The 21,422-nt window shown below is 40.6% G+C and overlaps 1 protein-coding gene across 2 annotated transcripts; it reads left to right on the top strand.

The window, feature by feature from the left end:
- Nucleotides 1–39: 39 nt before the first annotated feature.
- Nucleotides 40–14,854, top strand: LOC149978854 (uncharacterized). Of its 2 annotated transcripts, XM_036942399.2 has the most exons (2): nucleotides 40–623; nucleotides 12,172–14,854. In XM_036942399.2, exons 1-2 carry the CDS (start codon nucleotides 296–298, stop codon nucleotides 13,008–13,010), a joined length of 1,167 nt encoding a protein of 388 aa, XP_036798294.1. In that variant the 5' UTR covers nucleotides 40–295; the 3' UTR covers nucleotides 13,011–14,854. The 2 variants fall into 2 exon arrangements, with proteins under 2 accessions (XP_036798294.1, XP_090052244.1); XM_090196118.1 differs by lacking the exon at nucleotides 12,172–14,854 and having other exon boundaries at nucleotides 40–752.
- Nucleotides 14,855–21,422: the final 6,568 nt, after the last annotated feature.

Below are 21,422 nucleotides of genomic sequence, written 5' to 3'. Positions count from 1 at the left end.
GTGCGTCTTCTAGGTTCAGGCGACGCTGCCAGTGTGACGAATAATCTAGTGGACGGGACGCTCCAACAACAGCTAGTCAGACACCTCGGTAGCTTTCTAGCAAACATAGCTACAACATTCACGCTCTTTACACTGTTTTGGTGTATATTAGTCGCTGTGTATTCAACACACTTCTGTCGTATGTACTTGTTGGCCCATTTAATTATATATTTACGTTGTTCGTCAGCTAGCTGGTTTGCTAAATTAGTTTAGGACTAGGCTAGTCGCTAATGCTAACTAGCTAACATCCCCGAACATGAGTTCACTAAACTACTCTCCTCCTGATAAAGAAGAGGAGGTCTGCTGGACGGAGAAAGAAGGTATTGTGAAAGAGGAGGAGGAAGAGAAGGATGTTACAATAGAAAAACAAGCAGAGGGTGAGGCTGTTACTGTGAAAGAAGAAGAGAAAGACGTTTCAGTGAAAGAAGAGGAAGACGCGTTCAGAGTGAAAGAGGAGGAGGATGTTACAGTAAAAGAAGAGGAGGAAGAGAAAGAGGGTGCAGTTTTTGGAGTGACAGAGGAGGAGGAGGAGATGACTGTCACATTGGAGGAAGGAGAGGAGGTTGGAGATCTAGTTAACACCAGTAAGTACTGTCTCTGCAGTCGTTGAACCAATATGCAGTAAAGGGGTTCTACACTTTAATGTTGTTCTGTAGGAATGGCTGAAGCTACACTGTAACGTGTAGAACATCAATAGTGGACCATCAACAAAACGTTAAAAATTGATCAAATGCATCCAATGACAATGCCTGAAATACTGTAGTCCTCTATCTCCCATTAGATTAGCCCAATATGTAGTCTTAAAGGGGCAATCAGCAGTTGTTACATCCATTTTGGGACGTATACATGAATGATATGTGCCCATCTGTTTCTTGAATAATTCACTTATAAATGCCTCATGAGCTTATCAGAACCCCAAATATAATATTTTTTTCTGTTATCAGTCAGCAAGCGTGCTGGTTAAGTTAGAACTAGCCTAGCTAGCTAACATCTCTGACCATGAGGTCACTAAGCTACTCTCTTCTTGCTAAAGAAGAGGTCTGCTGGACGGAGAAAGAAGGTATTGAGGAAAAGGAGGCTGTTACAGTGATAGAAGAAGAGAAAGTCTTCCTCTTCTTTCAATGAAACGACGTGTTCAGAGTGAAAGAGTAGGAGGATGTTACAGTAAAAGAAGAGGAGGCAGAGAGAGGAGGATGCAGTTTTTGGAGTGAAAGAGGAGGAGGGGGAGATGACTGTCACATCAAAAAAGGAGGAGGGAACTGGATATCTGGGCCCAGTTTCCCAAACGCATCTTAAGGCATCCAATTGTTCTAACAGTGAACTTAGCCGTAAGATGGTTTTGGGAAACCGGGCCCTGATTAACACTAGTAAGTACTGTCTTAAAAACAGAGGCAGTTGTGGGACTGACGTGTGGTGTTAAATGGGAAATAGCAACTGCTACATTTAAATTATTTATTTATAGGCATTGATTATTGAAGAATATAACACATGCCCCATGAGCTTAGTTCAACTGTTGTACCCCATCAGAACCCAAAATAAGCTTTTTTACTCCAATGTTTAGAAACAATGTAAATCAACACTGTATAGCCTCAACATGGTTAAAACTATGTTGATATCATGGATGGTCAGTCCTTGTATCTATGAATTTGAGAGTAGTTACATTTCTCCAGCCCCATCATCATCTTATTACCAAAACAGTGGTGGAATTACAGCTTTGTTATTGTTTGAACTGCAGATTGGTTGGTTGATTGTTGTGTGGCTTTTTTAAAGGGGCAACCTAGTTTTTAAACAGAAACAAAATGGCAGCCCAGAGACCTGAGCTGTGTTTGAATACTCATACTAACCGTACTATTTGTGACGTGAATTGAGTATGTATGCTTATTAAGGCGGCAGGTAGCCTAGTGGTTAGAGCTTTGGTCATAGTACGATGTAGTTAGTATGCCAAAAGTTTCTGGATGTTATACTACAGTTACCAAAATACAAAGTTTACATGCAGAGGACACTTTCTGTGTTTTTAGGGCCCAAAATGCAATTCTTCAGGAAATGGGCGTGGCTTCAAACATTTTCAGATTTTAAGAAAATGGTGGAAAATATGCAGCTCAAGTCCGACGAGAGAGCGGATACAAATGAACTGCTTTAAATAATTATGACAAATTTTAAGAAAATGTTGATTAATGTAATGACTTCTTCAAATAAGTTACGTTACACGTTATGTTAACTACACTATCCTTACAAAACGCATAGCATATCTTTACAGCCGTATGTACCGGTATGTCAGCTAGCTAACTAACGTTAGTTGGCTACTTATACATCAAACTTGCCAGTATTCTAACTACATTCTAACTAACTACCCAACGTTTATTGACCTGATTATTCACGTCATTCTTAGCCAAGGGGTCCGGTGCGTTCTCAATGGACATGGTTCATTCGAGGGCGTTTGTAAATTCGCTCTGGCTCTCTAGTCCGATTTCTCGTCTGAGTGTACCAGAGCTCAGAATAATGAATTTACTAGCGCTCAACACCCATTGAATATGTCCAGGTGTCAGTAAACGTAGGTAGAAAAAGCTCAAATTAAATTGTTGCCAGCAGCCCAGTTAGTCATCAACACTCTGGATAACACGAAACAGCCTAACCAGCTCTGCTAGGGAAAGTAAAATGGTCAGAGTGAGGTTCTCTCATTTGTGTCTAGCAAACTATCCAACGTTAGCCAGTTAGCTTGGGTGCTTTACTGTCATTGTGAGGTCAGAACTCTTGGATCGACCCTACTCAGCCATATAGTATTAGTTTACAAACAGTGGCGTTATACGAGCTTATGTTTTGGTTTCTGATGGGGTAAAACATTTGAGGCATTTATAAGTTATATTCAAGAATCAATGGTTATATAGTAAATGGGTCTTTCTATAACTGTCAGTGTAGATTTCCTGTTGGGGTCAAATTGTTAGAGCTGTTGATAAGTCATTGTATAATATTCTGGCAATTTTGTATTTTCTTAGCAAGGTGTTGCTAAAATAATGTTAGCTGCTAATCGCTAGTTAGCGGGTTAAGTGAATTAAATGTCAGTGCAAACATAGCTAGCTAATACTGCCTGGTACCAGTGCTGTTGTAGGCCTAGATAAGCATGCTTGGAATAGGCCAAGTATGAATATGTTGGCTAGCTAGCTGGCTACATGAAGTAAGAAAGCATGTAATGTAACATCTAATTAGGGTCACCTGGAAACACTGACCAACACTTTTGTTCCTACCAGGTCATCTTCTCTGAGGTTTATTGTCAGACTACACTCATCAGGTGTATTGCTGCCACCTTCTGTACAGGGTTGTAAAAAACACCCCCAAAACATTTTTTTGGGGGAAAGAATAAATCATACTAATTAAAATATATAATAAAAAATAAACAGTTTGACTAGTGCAATTTCTCACTTGAGCTATAAACACAACAAAGTCCACCTTCACTATTAGTGTGTTGGGATCCTTCTCCTGCATGGCTTCACTACAGACTGTGGGACATCCACTACCTTCTCCTGCATGGCTTCACTACAGACTTTGGGACATCCACTACCTTCTCCTCTCTCCTCACTCCTTCAGCGATTTCACTGCCTACACATAGGACACCCGCTGGATGGGCCTGATCATCCTAGCTACTGTGACATCCTTCATTCGTACAGGGCACTCTGGGAACTCGGGAGCGTGATTCCCATCACAATTACAACATGCTTCATCTGACTACGACATATTTATTCCTTCGGCAAACACTTGCCACGTGTCCAAACCTTTTACAATTGTAGCACTGCAGCGGCTCCTGTATATCTCACTTACCCAGGTTTTACATAAGATGGAAAAACCACTTCACAAAACCACAGTAAAACCTTCCGTCTATCATTCATTTTAATCAACGTGCGTCTACCTGAAATGTTTAACCTAAACCACATACAGCTTTCTCCTTTTGTGCTGTTGACATACGAAATCAGCATCATACCACTCCTGGTCACTCGAACTGATTCCACTTTACCCAATTCATCCTTCACCATCTTTGAAACCGTTAACAGGTCACCCAAATTAACATCCTTGCTGCTGATTCCCACTCCGACCCTAAACTGCTGTTCATTACCAACTTTAGCCCTTTTCACGCCACTGTTCTTCACCATCGTCCACTCAGTCTCAACAACTGTACAGAGTTGAAGTAATATGTACATGTAGGTAGAGTTAAAGTGACTGTTCTTCACCATCCTCCATGCAGTCTCAACAACTGTACTCGCGCCAAGAGAATCCCACAATGCTTCCTCCATTGCTCCTCCAGTCATCCCCTGATCTCCCTCGCTCTGTGCTGTGAAAGATGTGAGAGTTTGTGTTCTCGAAGTAGCGTCTATATTATAATTCCATCTATATTGTTCTCATTCCAGCACATATGTTGTTTTACCAACTTGTTAACCCTTTCGTCTGCACTACTTGCTGTCATTTCCCTTCCTGATTTCCCTCTCTTGGATGTCTCCACCATGCTCCTACTCTGTCGGTAATTCCTCCCTGGTTTATTAATTGGTAGTCAAACAACAGTATATTCAAGGTGCTGCACATTCTATTCCAAATCTAGAATTAGAATCGTCATTATGTTTCCATGATTTCAATAGTTCACCAGTTAACTAAGCCTATAATGTGGACACCAAGGATGTGGATACCAAGGAACTTGAAGCTTTCAACTGCTCCACTACAACCCCTTCGATGAGAATGGGGGTTTGCTCAGTGTTTAGTACTTAGCTTAGTGATGAGCTCAGTGTTACTTCTATGCTCGCTTTGAGGAAAGTAATTTAGCTCATCTGGTAGGCTCATGTCACTGGGCAGCTATCGGCTGTGCTTCCCTTTGTAGTCTGTAATAGTTTACAAGCCCTGCCACATCTGATGAGGGTTGGAGCCGATGTTCAAGGGGTATATCAATCTCCCCAGGGTAGCAGTAAACGTTGAGAGATTTGTCCACAAAGGGGTACCCCTCCCATAGGTTGCTCATTATTGGGATTCATTGCTGATTCCTACCTATAGCTCACTATGAAGTGTCTAGTGATACAGGTTAAGGGCCCTGTTGGAGATTGGTGGTTGGTAGTGGAGTCGAGGGAACAAGCAGGGTTGGACACGGCCATGTTATTATCCCACACAGTCTCTGTGGTTCATTTGAACCCCGATCCTGGGAATTAGATTTGATTACAAATATACCACAGAAGGGGTCCGTTTGTCCCATTTCCAGCAAGGTTACGAGGCGCTTTGTCATTTCCAGAGTCAGTTTATTTTGGCACTGTCCATATGTAGCTTGTTTTTTGTCACATAATGGCTGAATAAGTGGAACATTTTACTTGGAGCTAACTATGCAGAGCATAGCGCATGTCCAATGACTTTAGCTTCCCTCCAGGCCTGAGGGCACACGCTCTCTACTAGGCTTAAATTAAAGATACAGAAAATAGGAGTGGCAATATAGTCCGCTATTATCCTCAGTAATTTTCCATCTAGATTGTCAGACCCCGGTGGCTTGTCATTGTTGATAGACAACAATTTATTTTTTCACCTTTTCCACATTGACTTTATGGAATTTTAAATTACAATACTTGTCTTTCATAAGTTGGTCAAATATACTTGGATGTGTAGTGTCAGCGTTTGCTGCTGGTATGTCATGCCTAAGTTTGCTAATCTTGCCAATGAAAAAATCATAAAAGTAGTGGGCTTTGTGATGAATGAGCCATCTGTTTCAGTTAAATATTTCCCAAAATTGTATGTAAGATTCTCCAAAGATTTTACCAACATTCTTTGTCATTTATCTTTGTTTCATTGTGTAGTTGTTTTCTTTTTTATTCAGTTTAGTCACATGATTTCTCAATTTGCAGGACATTTGCCAATCGGTTGTACAGCCAGACTTATTTGCCATTCCTTTTCCCTCATCCTTCTCAACCATACCATTTTTCAATTCCTCATCATTCCACTGGGATTTAACAGTTTTTACAGTCATTTTCTTAATGGGTGCATGCTTATTAGTAACTGGAATAAGCAATTTCATAAATGCGTGCAGCGTCTGGTTGCTCCTCATTACACACCACAGAGCAGCAAATGTTCTTTACATCATCAACATAGGAATCCCCCGTTTCATTAAATAATTGAGACACACAAATGACTTGAGGGAACCAGAGATCAAGATCGCCTAACCATAAGGAAAAAACTCTTCCTCCTCCCGCTGCTGCTGGCCTTCGTAAATTCTGACATTATAATCCTGAAGTTTCCAGTAATAGGCTACAACGGCAGTCGGCAACCTTTTCCATTTGGTGCCAATCTATCTGACCATTTCTACTGATCTGGAGCCAGTTATGATTTTCATATTCACATTTTACTGGAACAGTTTCATTTAATTTATGATAGTAATAATAATTATAATAGTCTTTATCTCAAAATCATTATCTGTGATTAATCTATATAAATTTAAATGAAAATTATACAAATCTAAATAACTTTTATTGCCATTGCCAACTATGTAAAAATATTCTACATAAAGCCAACAAATAAAAACATCTAGAAAATATCCAGATAAAAATAAATCACATTGGCTGTGCATGGCCTGTCTACATAGAACTTTAAACAGTGTATCAACTTTCACCTAGGTCTGTCCAAAACGTGATAGCCACATTGTATAAAATATTCTGGGCTCTCAGTTTCCTGCACCAGAGTTTGGGACAGACACAGCTGTTGGCTATTTGTGTAAGGGATAAGAAGTAATCAGGTATTTTATGACATTTCCACTGGATCAGAGCATTACATTTTTCCATTTCATGTCGAGTGGTTATAAAGAGTGAGAGCTGGAAATATTTTACAAATACTTTGAGGAACTATTGTCATTCGCCAATTGATTTTAGTAAGACTTTGGTTACTTGGTGTTTCAGGTGAAGAAAAAATGACTTTGAGAAGCTCCACAACTCATTAGTGGTGGTGCGTTAAGACAATCAGAAATACTATCAGTCATCCCCAAATGGGCACATTTTATAGACCTACATTTACGCGCAGGCCTTAACATTAAGAGGAGTTTTTCAAACCAAAGACAATGAATAAATTAACAAAACTGACGCATCCTGCGGGGTAAGGTCTGGGTGGTCTGCCATGGGTCGTTTGAGTTAGTATCCGTTTGGGTCGGCATGGGAATGATTGTATTTCCCAATAGTATGTTGTACCGAAGTTGACCGACTGAAAGGGATTGTAACTTTGATTATAATTACTCTTCCCTGAAGGAGGGAAACGAGTTACAACACCTGTTTGGCCAGGCCCCTTCCTGGGTCCTCACGCTCATCACCTGTGGAAGGCGGGGCTTCCAGTGAGGCACGGATTTAATAGTATGTTGAACCTAGTTTCTCTCCTTCAGGGAACAATAGTTATAGTCATAACATTAAGCTTGTCATATGATGAACTTCAACTTAAATACTGGATCATGCTGTGAGACAGTTTTTTGTATTCAGATCTCTGAAATGCTCTCTAACTACGTATCAGTTAGTGTCTCCTTATGTTATGCTGGGAAAACAGTTTTCCAGAAATCCTAAATAATTTCAGAGTTTGCTAAATCCAATGGTTCTAACCGAGAGTCACCTTAAATTTCTTGACAACACCCAAATGGATACTGTCATTAACACAGTTCTTCAATAATTACACATAATTCTTTATACTGTAGCTATTTAGTTATAGTCACATAATCAACTATCATCAGCTGATCCAGGAAGTCATTTTCTGAATTCCAGTCACATGATGTTGACTCACTGGCGAGTACAGTCCACTCATTTCCTCAACACGCTTGATATCCTCCTCCAAAAAGTTTACAGTTGTTACAGTTGCTCTCTTTTATTTCTTCTTGCTTCTTTGAGGAATACCAAGCCATGGCTCACTTGCCAAGCTTGCTTTTTTTGTGTGGGATTTGTTTAGGGCAAATCCCACACAAAAAAAGCAAGATTGGAAAGTTACATTGGAATTCAAGTGGATTTCATTATTTCTCTTTCACCCTTAGATCAACATGTACTTCTATGATGGAGTTCTTGTAAAACATTTTATTTGTATTTTTTTTGCCTTTTTAATGGAATTGAGATTGTCGTATTTACAGCATGAGTTCTTTGTTCACAGTAATAGTGAACACCATTGTCTGATTTTCTGTATATTGCAACAACAACCAAAGTGCTTCTTCATTCATTGCTCTGGTAAAGACAGTTATGCCGTGCTCCATGTTGGATCCAACATCTCTAACAAATTGATGTTTATCACGTGTTATTGTCTGCTTGATTTACAGTAGCGTCTCATTAGTCTGTTTGGACACAGAGATTCTTACCTCATAATGTGTAGAGAACTGTTCCTTGATGGATAGGGTATTGTACAACACAGAGAGCTATTTTCCTTTATTCAGGACATTTAGAATGACAACACATTAATCAAATCAAAGCTCATTTGTCACGTGTGCCGACTACAACAACTGGAACCCTTATTGAAATGCTTACTTACAGGCTCTAACCAATAGTGCCCAAAAAAATGTGTGTGTGTTAAAGGTAAGTAAAGAAATTAAACAACAGTAGAAAGACATTTGAAAAAAGAGTAGCAAGGCTATATACAGACACCTGTTAGTCAGGCTTATTGAGGTAGTATGTACATGTAGGTATCGTTAAGTTGACTATGCATATAAGATAAACAGAGAGTAGCAGCAGCGTAAAAGAGGGGTTGGGGGGGGCACACTGCAAATAGTCCGTGTAACCATTTGGTTACCTGTTCAGGAGTCTTATGGCTTGTGGGTAAAAACTGTTTAGAAGCCTTTTTGTCCTAGACTTGGCACTCCGGTACCGCTTGCTTTGTGGTAGTAGAGAGAACAGTCTATGACTGGGGTGGCTTTGGTCTTTGACATTTTTTCGGTCCTTCCTCTGACACCGCCTGGTGTAGAGGTCCTGGATGGCAGGCAGCTTTGCCCCAGTGATGTACTGGGCCGTACGCACTACCCTCTGAAGTGCCTTGCGGTCGGAGGCCGAGCAATTGCCGTACCAGGTAGTGATGCAACCATGCTCTCAATGTTGCAGCTGTAGAACCTTTTGAGGATCTCAGGACCCATGACAAATCTTTTCAGTCTCCTGAGGGGGAATAGGTTTTGTCGTGCCCTCTTCACGACTGTCTTGGTGTGTTTGGACCAATCTAGTTTGTTGTTGATGTGGACACCAAGGAATGTGGACACCAAGGAAGCTCTCAACCTGCTCCACTACAGCCCCATCGATGAGAATGGGGCCGTGCTCAGTGTTCCTTTTCCTGTAGTCCACAATCATCTCCTCCGAGTAGTCTAGTGGGATTAATGACAAAATTATCTGGTGATCAGGTTATGAAATGTCATGACAAAGACATTTTAGTTTCCATGTTTCACCTGAAATATTAAATGATATACAGTGGAGAGAACAAGTATTTGATACACTGCCGATTTTGCAGGTTTTCCCACTTACAAAGCATGTAGAGGTCTGTAATTTTATCATAGGTACACTTCAACTGTGAGAGATGGAATCTAAAACAACAAAAAAATCCAGAAAATCACATTGTAAGATTTTTAAGTAATTCATTAGCATTTTATTGCATGACATAAGTATTTGATACATCAGAAAAGCAGAACTTAATATTTGGTACAGAAACCTTTGTATGCAATTACAGAGATCATATGTTTCCTGTAGTTCTGGACCGGGTTTGCACAGACTGCAGCAGGGATTTTGGCCCACTCCTCCATACAGACCTTCTCCAGAACCTTCAGGTTTCGGGGCTGTCGCTGGGCAATATGGACTTTCAGCTCCCTCCAAAGATTTTCTATTGGGTTCAGGTCTGGAGACTGGCTAGGCCACTCCAGGACCATGAGATGCTTCTTACGGAGCCACTCCTTAGTTGCCCTGGCTGTGTGTTTCGGGGTCGTTGTCATGCTGGAAGACCCAGCCACGACCCATCTTCAATGCTCTTTCTTACTGAGGAAAGGAGGTTGTTGGCCAAGATCTCGCGATACATGGCCCCATCCATCCTCCCCTCAATATTGCAGGACGACTGCAACGGTGCAGTCGTCCTGTCCCCTTTGCAGAAAAGCATCCCCAAAGAATGATGTTTCCACCTCCATGCTTCACGGTTGGGATGGTGTTCTTGGGGTTGTACTCATCCTTCTTCCTCCAAACACGGCGAGTGGAGTTTAGACCAAAAAGCTATATTTTTGTCTCATCAGACCACATGACCTTCTCCCATTCCTCCTCTGGATCATCCAGATGGTCATTGGCAAACTTCAGTCGGGCCTGTACATGCACTGGCTTGAGCAGGGGGACCTTGCGTGTGCTGCAGGATTTTAATCCATGACGGCGTAGTGTGTTACTAATGGTTTTCTTTGAGACTGTGGTCCCAGCTCTCTTCAGGTCATTGACCAGGTCCTGCCGTGTAGTTCTGGGCTGATCCCTCACTTTCCTCATGTCCATTGATGCCCCACGAGGTGAGATCTTGCATGGAGCCCCAGACCGAGGGTGATTGACCGTCATCTTGAACTTCTTCCATTTTCTAATAATTGCGCCATCAGTTGTTGCCTTCTCACCAAGCTGCTTGCCTATTGTCCTGTAGCCCATCCCAGCCTTGTGCAGGTCTACAATTTTATCCCTGATGTCCTTACACCCTCTCTGGTCTTGGCCATTGTGGAAAAGTTGGAGTCTGTTTGATTGAGTGTGTGAACAGGTGTCTTTTATACAGGTAATGAGTTCAAACAGGTGCAGTTAATACAGGTAATGAGTGGAGAACAGGAGGGGTTCTTAAAGAAAAACTAACAGGTCTGTGAGAGCCGGAATTCTTACTGGTTGTTAGGTGATCAAATACGTATGTCATGCAATAAAATGCAAATTAATTACTTAAAAATTATACAATGGGATTTTCTGGATTTTTGTTTTAGATTCCGTCTCTCACAGTTGAAGTGTACCTATGATAAAAATGACTGACCTCTACATGCTTTGTAAGTAGGAAAACCTGCAAAATCGGCAGTGATCAAATACTTGTTCTCCCCACTGTATAGTCCTAGGTCTATATTGTTCTTAGGTGAAGTAATGGTCCTACAGTAGGTCTATGTTGTTGTTAGGAAAGGTTATGTTAAACACTTAGTGTACAAACCCTCATTGTCAGGCTGATGGCAAACCTAGCCAAAGATAATTTTAAGTGTTTAAAAAAAAAAAAGAAAGTATAAAGCAGTTGATTTGCAACAATAACACAAAGATTATATTAAGCAGGACATTCAAGTGGGCCTTACACTTATAATCCAAAGTAATGTGAAATGCACTCAGAAGCAACCTGTAACTGGAGGCTATTTTTGCTGTCAGCCTGAGTTTTCCCACACGGTGGTGAATTAGTGAATAGACACAGAACTTAATGTGAGTTTCCTTGAGTAGCACTCCTGATCTTGTGCTGTAATATTCAGAATACATTGTGGGAAACTAAAATCTTCGCTCACCATTTTGGCTCCTGGCAGATATACTACATCCATAACTAGTGGTTTCCTCATTACCAGATATATATACTACATCCATAACTAGTGGTTTCCTCATTACCAGATATATATACTACATCCATAACTAGTGGTTTCCTCACTACCAGATATACTACATTCATAACTAGTGGTTTCCTCATTACCAGATATACTACATCCATAACTAGCGGTTTCCTCATTAGCAGGGAGGCGTTTCTGCAACCAAATTGTGTGTGCATCGCCCTCGTGGTGCACAGAAAGGGGCCTATTTTGGAGACCAAAAGTTGTCTGGCACACTGCTTAGGATTTCAACAACTTGAACTTATTTCTAGTTACCACTAATGTGAAAACAAGATCAAATATGACTTGTTGCTAACTTGACTGTCTTAATTGTGAAATAATTTAACAGATGTCAATTGTTGTACAACTTCATGGTTATTATTTATTTCTAGTCTACAATCATCGATGTTACAACTGTGGAAACAAGGGAAAACAATACAATTGTCATACAATTTACCAGACGTCAGTTGTTGTACAACTTCATGGGTATGCTCTGTGCATCACCTTTTACCTCAAATAAACAGTGGATTTCTGCTGTTGTGGGCATTTTAACCACCTGTCTGACTTTGTTCACACAGGAGAGAGACAAGACTATCGTGGATCCTCTGTGGAGCCTCAACAACACCATGATGCTGATGAGGCAGAGAAAAGTCTCTCCAGATCAGAACTCCTCAAGAAACACCAGCGAGTACACACAGGAGAGGAATCTTACTGCTGCTCTGACTGTGGGAAAATATTAAACTCTTCAGTAAAACTTAAAATACATCAAAGAATCCACACTGAAGAAAAACCTTTTGGCTGTACTCAATGTGGGAAGAGTTTTGTTAGTTCTAGTAAACTGAAGAGACACCAGAGAACACACACAGGAGAGAAACCTTATAGCTGTGATCAATGTGGGAAGAAATTTACTACATCTAGCTATCTAACTATACACCAGAGAACACACACAGGAGAGAAATCTTATACCTGTAATCACTGTGTAAAGAGTTTTACTCAGCTAAACAGCCTGATAGTACACCAGCGGACACACACAGGAGAGAAACGTTATAGCTGTGATCAGTGCGGGAAGAGTTTTACTAAATCTAGCTATCTACCTATACACCAGAGAACACACACAGGAGAGAAACCTTATATCTGTGCTCAATGTGGGAAAAGATTTGCCAGATCTAGCTATCTAACTATACATCAGAGAACACACACAGTAGAGAGATATTTTGGCTGTGATAAATGTGGGAAGAGATTTACCAGATTTAGCTATCTAACTATACACCAGAGAACACACACAGGAGATAAACCATATAGCTGTGATCAATGTGGGAAGAGTTTCGGTACATCTGGCTGTCTGACAGAACACCAGAGAACACACACAGGACAGAATCTTTATAGCTGTAATCAATGTGGGAAGAAAAATCTGTGACCAGAGATAATCTGGTAAAAGATATCTGATTAAACATCAGAAAATACATGTTTCATGATATCAATGAAATAATGTTTTTAATATTGTGGAAGTATTTTAGTAGCTCAAAATGTAGAATGTTTTAACATTGTAGTTGCAGTATTTTAATGATGTCACAATGTAGAACCCTAAACATTTGCTCTGAATTGAAAGAGTACTATTTATGAGATTTAACAAAATATGACTAACAAAAATAGAGTTGTTACACTTACCACGTTGATGACCCACTTGAATCAAAATGCAACACTTCAAAATGTTTAGGTTTTCAATATATCCCAAACTGTTTCTACATATTGGTTATTGATTTGGACACGTTAAAACTGTGTTTTGACACTGCGCTATTCCCACTTAGCAAAATGTAATTCAAAAGACGTTGAAAAGACTATGCCCAACGTCCAATATATGTTCGGTTATAGTTGAAAGTGAAAGTTAAAAAGATGTATTTTCGGGTCGTTTTTTTTAAAATTACTTGAAAACAACAACAACGTACTTGCAGCCTATACACATGGACGCAGTGTAATGAATTGGTCTATAATCAATTTTATTAACAATTCTACATCCCTCCAGTATTTATTGACAACATTCAAGTGCTAATTATCTTTATTCCACTACTGAAGAAGCATGACTCAAATCACCTCATATTTCAAACATCCAGCCTGACAAAAGATACATGTTTTATTATTCCATGCCTCACCATTAAGTTCATTATTGCCCACACATATTAACAAAGGGGTGTACATTTGCTTTTGATATTTCATGTTTACAATTCATGTTACATTTAGTAATCATAATTATTTGTGCAACCGACTGACAATGTTTGGGTACAATTATATTGAAATTGTTATCCTGCTTTTAGAATATCAGGGATCATTCTCAGATGTACCAACCCACATGTTCTAGAGCATGACATTGGGGACTGGGCCCCGATCCAACAACATGCCTATCGGGATATCGCAGGAGTTTGCTCTTGAAATCAGACACGACTAATACAATTTGATTTGAGTTTAATTTGGGCTCGTTCCAATGGGATGAGAGTTCTAGAAGCTAGTGAGTTTTAGCAGGACGAGAGTTCTAGAAGCTAGTGAGTTTTAGGATTCTATAGAAAGTAAAAGGAGAAAAAAATTATATTATTGTATATATTTTTTTCATTTCTGTTTTGTGGTTGGACTTTAGCACGTCTAGCTCGTTAGCACGTAGGATGCACTGATTGGTGTCACCTCGTTAGTCAGTATGTGTTACACCTGTACTGGCTTGTCCATCTGGTTAGTGGGAAGGTGTTTCACCTGAGCTTGTCCAGGTTCTATTTAAGAGTGCCTGGCCCAGTGCTCCAGTTGTCTTGATAGATGTGGAGAGTCAACACCTTTTTGGTTTGCTTCCTGTCTAAGTTTGGTGTGGATTTTTCTTTTGTTTGCCTCTTGGGCAGATTTAGTGGGTCTCATGGTGGGTGTCTTTTAGGTCCCTGTTGTTCTTACTAGTCAACTTTCAGTGGACACCCCTATAGTGTCTTTCAGAACCCCTCCTAAAAAACAAGCTTATATTTTGGGTTGGATATTGCATACAATTAGTATTTTAATCAATGGAATTTCCTTATGCTCATTAGTCTTTCAGTTGTTAGTTCTGTTTTTTATCTTATGTTTGTTGTTGTTAATATTTCAGTTTATTTTCATTGTTTTTTTTCCTTTGAAATCAGTGTGTTGCATCCAAGTCTGAAATGTGCTGTATAAATAAAGCTTAATTTGATTTGAACATATTGTAAAACAAATTAACCCAATGACCAACCAATAAACAAATATGTGTAAAAGTAACACATTTCTTGGTCCACCTTAGTCTAAAAAAACAGTATCACTTTTCCAGCCTGCTGAAGGCGTGGTGGAGTGGTAAACACCACCCCCGGGTCTCTACCAGGGGCTTGAGGTGGTCTCCCACAGCTCTGCTTATGTCATGTTGTGGCCTTGCTGTTCCATTTCTTGACTGCCCCTGCAACACGGAAAGAAACACATTTAGTCATATTATATAAAACACTCAGGGCCGGTTTCACAGATAAGGCTTAAGCTTAGTCCAAGAACAAAATGCTTTTTTAAAGCGACTTGCACAGACTTCTCTTAAAATAGTGGTAGATTTAGCTTGTTCTGGGCTCAACAAAGCCGATTGCAAGAAGGCAGATTAGAGCTACTTTAGGACTAAATGGAAGCTTAAATGAATCTTTCAAAGAGGCAGGTTTAACTTCTGCTTAGTGCTGTTTTTTTGTGATATTTAAGTGAAGACCAACATGCATTACAGAGGCCAGCCAGACCAGTACTTGTGGATAGGAGGCCTTTACCCAATAGAAACACGGTCTACTAATAGTTACTACATAGTAATATGGTCTACTAATAGTTGCTACATAGTAACATGGTCTACTAATAATTACTTCATATGGTGATGTGGATATATGTTATATATAACATTACATTATATATAATATGTTACTAATAGTTACTACATAGTAACATGGTCTACTAATAGTTACTACATAGTAACATGGTCTACTAATAGTTGCTACATAGTAACATGGTCTACTAATAGTTACTTCATATGGTGATGTGGATATATGTTATATATAACATTACATTATATATAATATGTTACTAATAGTTACTACATAGTAACATGGTCTACTAATAGTTACTACATAGTAACATGGTCTACTAATAGTTACTAAATAGTAATATGGTGTACTAAGTTACTAGTTAGTTACTTAGTTACTAATAGTTATTACTATGTAGTATGGTCTACTAATAGTACTAGTTAGTAGTAAGTTACTAATAGTTACTACATAGTAATACGGTCTACTAATAGTTAGTACATAGTAACACGGTCTACTAATAGTACATAGTAACACTGTCTACTAATAGTTAGTACATAGTAACACGGTCTACTAATAGTTAGTACATAGTAACACGGTCTACTAATAGTACATAGTAACACGGTCTACTAATAGTTAGTACATAGTAACACGGTCTACTAATAGTTAGTACATAGTAACACGGTCTACTAATAGTTACTACATAGTAACACGGTCTACTAATAGTTACTACATAGTTACTACATAGTAACATGGTCTACTAATAGTTACTACATAGTAACACGATCTACTAATAGTTACTACATAGTAACACGGTCTAATAGTTACTACATAGTAACAAGGTCTAATAGTTACTACATAGTAACACGGTCTACTAATAGTTACTACTAATAGTTACTTTCGGAAAAGCTGACCACGACTCCATTTTGTTGATCCCTGCCTACAGACAGAAACTAAAACAAGAGGCTCCCACGCTGAGGTCTGTCCAACGCTGGTCCGACCAAGCTGACTCCACACTCCAAGACTGCTTCCATCACGTGGACTGGGAGATGTTTCGTATTGCGTCAGACAACAACATTGACGAATACGCTGATTCGGTGTGCGAGTTCATTAGAACTTGCGTTGAAGATGTCGTTCCCATAGCAACGATTAAAACATTCCCTAACCAGAAACCGTGGATTGATGGCAGCATTCGTGTGAAACTGAAAGCGCGAACCACTGCTTTTAATCAGGGCAAGGTGTCTGGTAACATGACCGAATACAAACAGTGCAGCTATTCCCTCCGCAAGGCTATCAAACAAGCTAAGCGCCAGTACAGAGACAAAGTAGAATCTCAATTCAACGGCTCAGACACAAGAGGCATGTGGCAGGGTCTACAGTCAATCACGGACTACAGGAAGAAATCCAGCCCAGTCACGGACCAGGATGTCTTGCTCCCAGGCAGACTAAATAACTTTTTTGCCCGCTTTGAGGACAATACAGTGCCACTGACACGGCCTGCAACGAAAACATGCGGTCTCTCCTTCACTGCAGCCGAGGTGAGTAAGACATTTAAACGTGTTAACCCTCGCAAGGCTGCAGGCCCAGACGGCATCCCCAGCCGCGCCCTCAGAGCATGCGCAGACCAGCTGGCCGGTGTGTTTACGGACATATTCAATCAATCCCTATACCAGTCTGCTGTTCCCACATGCTTCAAGAGGGCCACCATTGTTCCTATTCCCAAGAAAGCTAAGGTAACTGAGCTAAACGACTACCGCCCCGTAGCACTCACATCCGTCATCATGAAGTGCTTTGAGAGACTAGTCAAGGACCATATCACCTCCACCCTACCTGACACCCTAGACCCACTCCAATTTGCTTACCGCCCAAATAGGTCCACAGACGATGCAATCTCAACCACACTGCACACTGCCCTAACCCATCTGGACAAGAGGAATACCTATGTGAGAATGCTGTTCATCGACTACAGCTCGGCATTCAACACCATAGTACCCTCCAAGCTCGTCATCAAGCTCGAGACCCTGGGTCTCGACCCCGCCCTGTGCAACTGGGTACTGGACTTCCTGACGGGCCGCCCCCAGGTGGTGAGGGTAGGCAACAACATCTCCTCCCCGCTGATCCTCAACACTGGGGCCCCACAAGGGTGCGTTCTGAGCCCTCTCCTGTACTCCCTGTTCACCCACGACTGCGTGGCCACGCACGCCTCCAACTCAATCATCAAGTTTGCGGACGACACAACAGTGGTAGGCTTGATTACCAACAACGATGAGACGGCCTACAGGGAGGAGGTGAGGGCCCTCGGAGTGTGGTGTCAGGAAAATAACCTCACACTCAACGTCAACAAAACTAAGGAGATGATTGTGGACTTCAGGAAACAGCAGAGGGAACACCCCCCTATCCACATCGATGGAACAGTAGTGGAGAGGGTAGCAAGTTTTAAGTTCCTCGGCATACACATCACAGACAAACTGAATTGGTCCACTCACACAGACAGCATCGTGAAGAAGGCGCAGCAGCGCCTCTTCAACCTCAGGAGGCTGAAGAAATTCGGCTTGTCACCAAAAGAACTCACAAACTTCTACAGATGCACAATCGAGAGCATCCTGGCGGGCTGTATCACCGCCTGGTATGGCAACTGCACCGCCCTCAACCGTAAGGCTCTCCAGAGGGTAGTGAGGTCTGCACAACGCATCACCGGGGGCAAACTACCTGCCCTCCAGGACACCTACACCACCCGATGTCACAGGAAGGCCATAAAGATCATCAAGGACATCAACCACCCGAGCCACTGCCTGTTCACCCCGCTATCATCCAGAAGGCGAGGTCAGTACAGGTGCATCAAAGCTGGGACCGAGAGACTGAAAAACAGCTTCTATCTCAAGGCCATCAGACTGTTAAACAGCCACCACTAACACTGACACTGACTCAACTCTAGCCACTTTAATAATGGGAATTGATGGGAAATGACGTAAATATATCACTAGCCACTTTAAACAATGCTACCTTATATAAATGTTACTTACCCTACATTATTCATCTCATATGCATACGTATATACTGTACTCTATATCATCGACGGTATCCTTATGTAATACATGTATCACTAGCCACTTTATACTATACTATGCCACTTTGTTTACATACTCATCTCATTTGTACATACTGTACTCGATACCATCTACTGTATCTTGCCTATGCTGCTCTGTACCATCATTCATTCATATATCCTTATGTACATATTCTTTATCCCCTTACACTGTGTACAAGACAGTAGTTTTGGAATTGTTAGTTAGATTACTTGTTATTACTGCATTGTCGGAACTAGAAGCACAAGCATTTCGCTACACTCGCACTAACATCTGCTAACCATGTGTATGTGACAAATAAAATTTGATTTGATTTGATTTACTACAGTGTTTTCACAATACACTTTGTTTCAAGCCAAGAAGATGCTGCCAGGTCATCATTGCTACAGCTGTGCTGCACAACTACCTGAAGTAGCATGACTGTCCTGATCCTCCCATGATCAGCATCAAGCAGATGTACCCGTGACTGAGGCAGATGTGTCCATGGCTGAGGCAGATGTGTCCATGGCTGAGGCAGATGTATCTGTGGCTGAGGCAGATGTGCCCGTGACTGAGGCAGATGTATCTGTGGCTGAGGCAGATGTATCTGTGGCTGAGGCAGATGTATCTGTGGCTGAGGCAGATGTATCCGTGACTGAGGAAGATGTATCCCTGACTGAGGCAGATGTGCCCGTGACTGAGGCAGATGTTGTTCTGTATCAAGGTTGGTTACAAATGTAGTTTGTGGTGATTAAAATACTCTCACTCATGAATATCCAAATGACAAAACATGTATTTTTCTACATATCATATTGTTCACCATGGCTGGTCATCACTATTGTCTCATTACTGTCTCTTTGTTGGATGATACCTCTCTTCCACCTTCATATCCAATTCAACCTGTACAATTCTCATTTCATGTTCTTCAGATATTTCATTTTATGCTCATGAAATTATCTGGTTAATGTTTCATGCATTGTAATCTTCTTTTCCTCTGCTGAAAGGTGGTGGCAGCACCTTCTCTCAGGGATGTTATAGCAGATGTGGAGGGAACACACTCACTGTGTACTGGCTCTTCCAACCTGTTCACATTCCACCCTCACTGTGTACTGGCTCTTCCAACCTGTTCACATTCCACCCTCACTGTGTACTGGCTCTTCCAACCTGTTCACATTACACAATCACTGTGTACAGTTGTGGCCAAAAGTTGAGAATGACACAAATATAAATTTTCACAAAGTCTGCTGCCTCAGTTTGTATGATGGCAATTTGCATATACTCCAGAATGTTATGAAGAGTGATCAGATGAATTGCAATGTCCTTCTTTGCCATGCAAATTAACTGAATTCCCCCAAAACATTTCCACTGCATTTCAGCCATGCTACAAAAGGACCAGCTGACATCATGCCAGTGATTCTCTCGTTAACACAGGTGTGAGTGTTGACGAGGACAAGGCTGGAGATCACTCTGTCATGCTGATTGAGTTTGAATAACAGACTGGAAGCTTCAAAAGGAGGGAGGTGCTTGGAATCATTGTTCCACAGAGTCTATAAAAGGCAGAGATTATTTAATAATAGAAGTGATGTCACAAAAATATGAATATGAGAAATGTGAAATCCTGATAATAATGCAGATACACCTCTAGTTGTTGTTTCTTCTTGTAATCCTAATAATAATGCAGATCTTGGGGCGGCAGGGTAGCCTAGTGGTTAGAGCGTTGGCCTAGTAACCGGGAGGTTGCAAGTTCAAACCCACAAGCTGATCTGTCGTTCTGCCCCTGAACAGGCACTGTTCCTAGGCCGTCATTGAAAATAAGAATAAATAAATAAAGGTAAAATGAAAAAATAGTTGTTGTTTCTTCTTGTAATCCTGATAATAATGCAGATATCTCACCTCTAGTTGTTGTTTCTTCTTGTAATCCTGATAATAATGCAGATATCTCACCTCTAGTTGTTGTTTCTTCTTGTAATCCTGATAATAATGCAGATATCTCACCTCTAGTTGTTGTTTCTTCTTGTAATCCTGATAATAATGTAGATATCTCACCTCTAGTTGTTTCTTCTTGAAATCCTGATAATAATGTAGATATCTCACCTGAAGTTGTTGTTTCTTCTTGTAATCCTGATAATAATGTAGATATCTCACCTTCAGTTGTTGTACTCTTCTTGTGGTAACATTAAACATTAAATTCACAGCAAATTGCAGCCCAACCTGCTTGTTCTACTCCTCAGTAGCAGCAGTGTGGTTTTTACCTTCAATAACTGGATAGGTTGACAACATTTGTTTTGGAGCGTTTTTTCATAGACTAAAGTTTTTTTGAACAAATTATTTTTGCCTCTGCTTTTGTTTCATCTCAAGATTACTGAACCTAATCGGGATTAACCCAGGTGTTCATACTGAACCTAATCAGGCTTAACCCAGGTGTTCTCATTTAGGCTTACTTACCTGACTCCAGGACTCCAGTCTCTGACTAACTAAGCCTAATTTAAGCCACGTTCAGGAAAGCTACTTAAATGTCCTAGTTTAACTAGTCTTGGCTTAATCTAAGCCCTGCAGGTTCTGAATGAAACCTAATGTCCAGTGGGATTGATCTGTTTGATCCAATTGTTTGTTTCAGTTTACAGTTGTTGAATCCTTTAAAGGATTGTTGATTTTCAAAACTTTTCAGTTTCAACAAATGCACTGGGTTGGTTGAAAAGTGAAACTGTTTTGACATAGTGGAAGATACACTGAATTTATACTGTTCATACTAAGATGGACTAAAATATGTGCTCATTAGTTATGCATGAGGGCGGCAGGTGGTTAGAGCTGACAAGGTAAAAATATGTTGCTCTGCCCCTGAACAAGGCAGTTAACCCACTGTTCCCTGGTAGGCAATCATTGTAAATAAGAATTTGTTCTTAACTGACTTGCCTAGTTAAATAAAGGTTAAATAAAATAATTAAGTCTGTTGATTGTCAGTCA

This window comes from Oncorhynchus mykiss, chromosome 13 (assembly GCF_057628025.1).
Source record: "Oncorhynchus mykiss isolate SJ-2025 chromosome 13, ASM5762802v1, whole genome shotgun sequence".
In the NCBI taxonomy this organism is placed as follows: Eukaryota; Metazoa; Chordata; class Actinopteri; order Salmoniformes; family Salmonidae; genus Oncorhynchus; species Oncorhynchus mykiss.
Note: the sequence above shows the minus strand (reverse complement) of the source record. Positions and strands in the feature narration are given on the sequence as shown.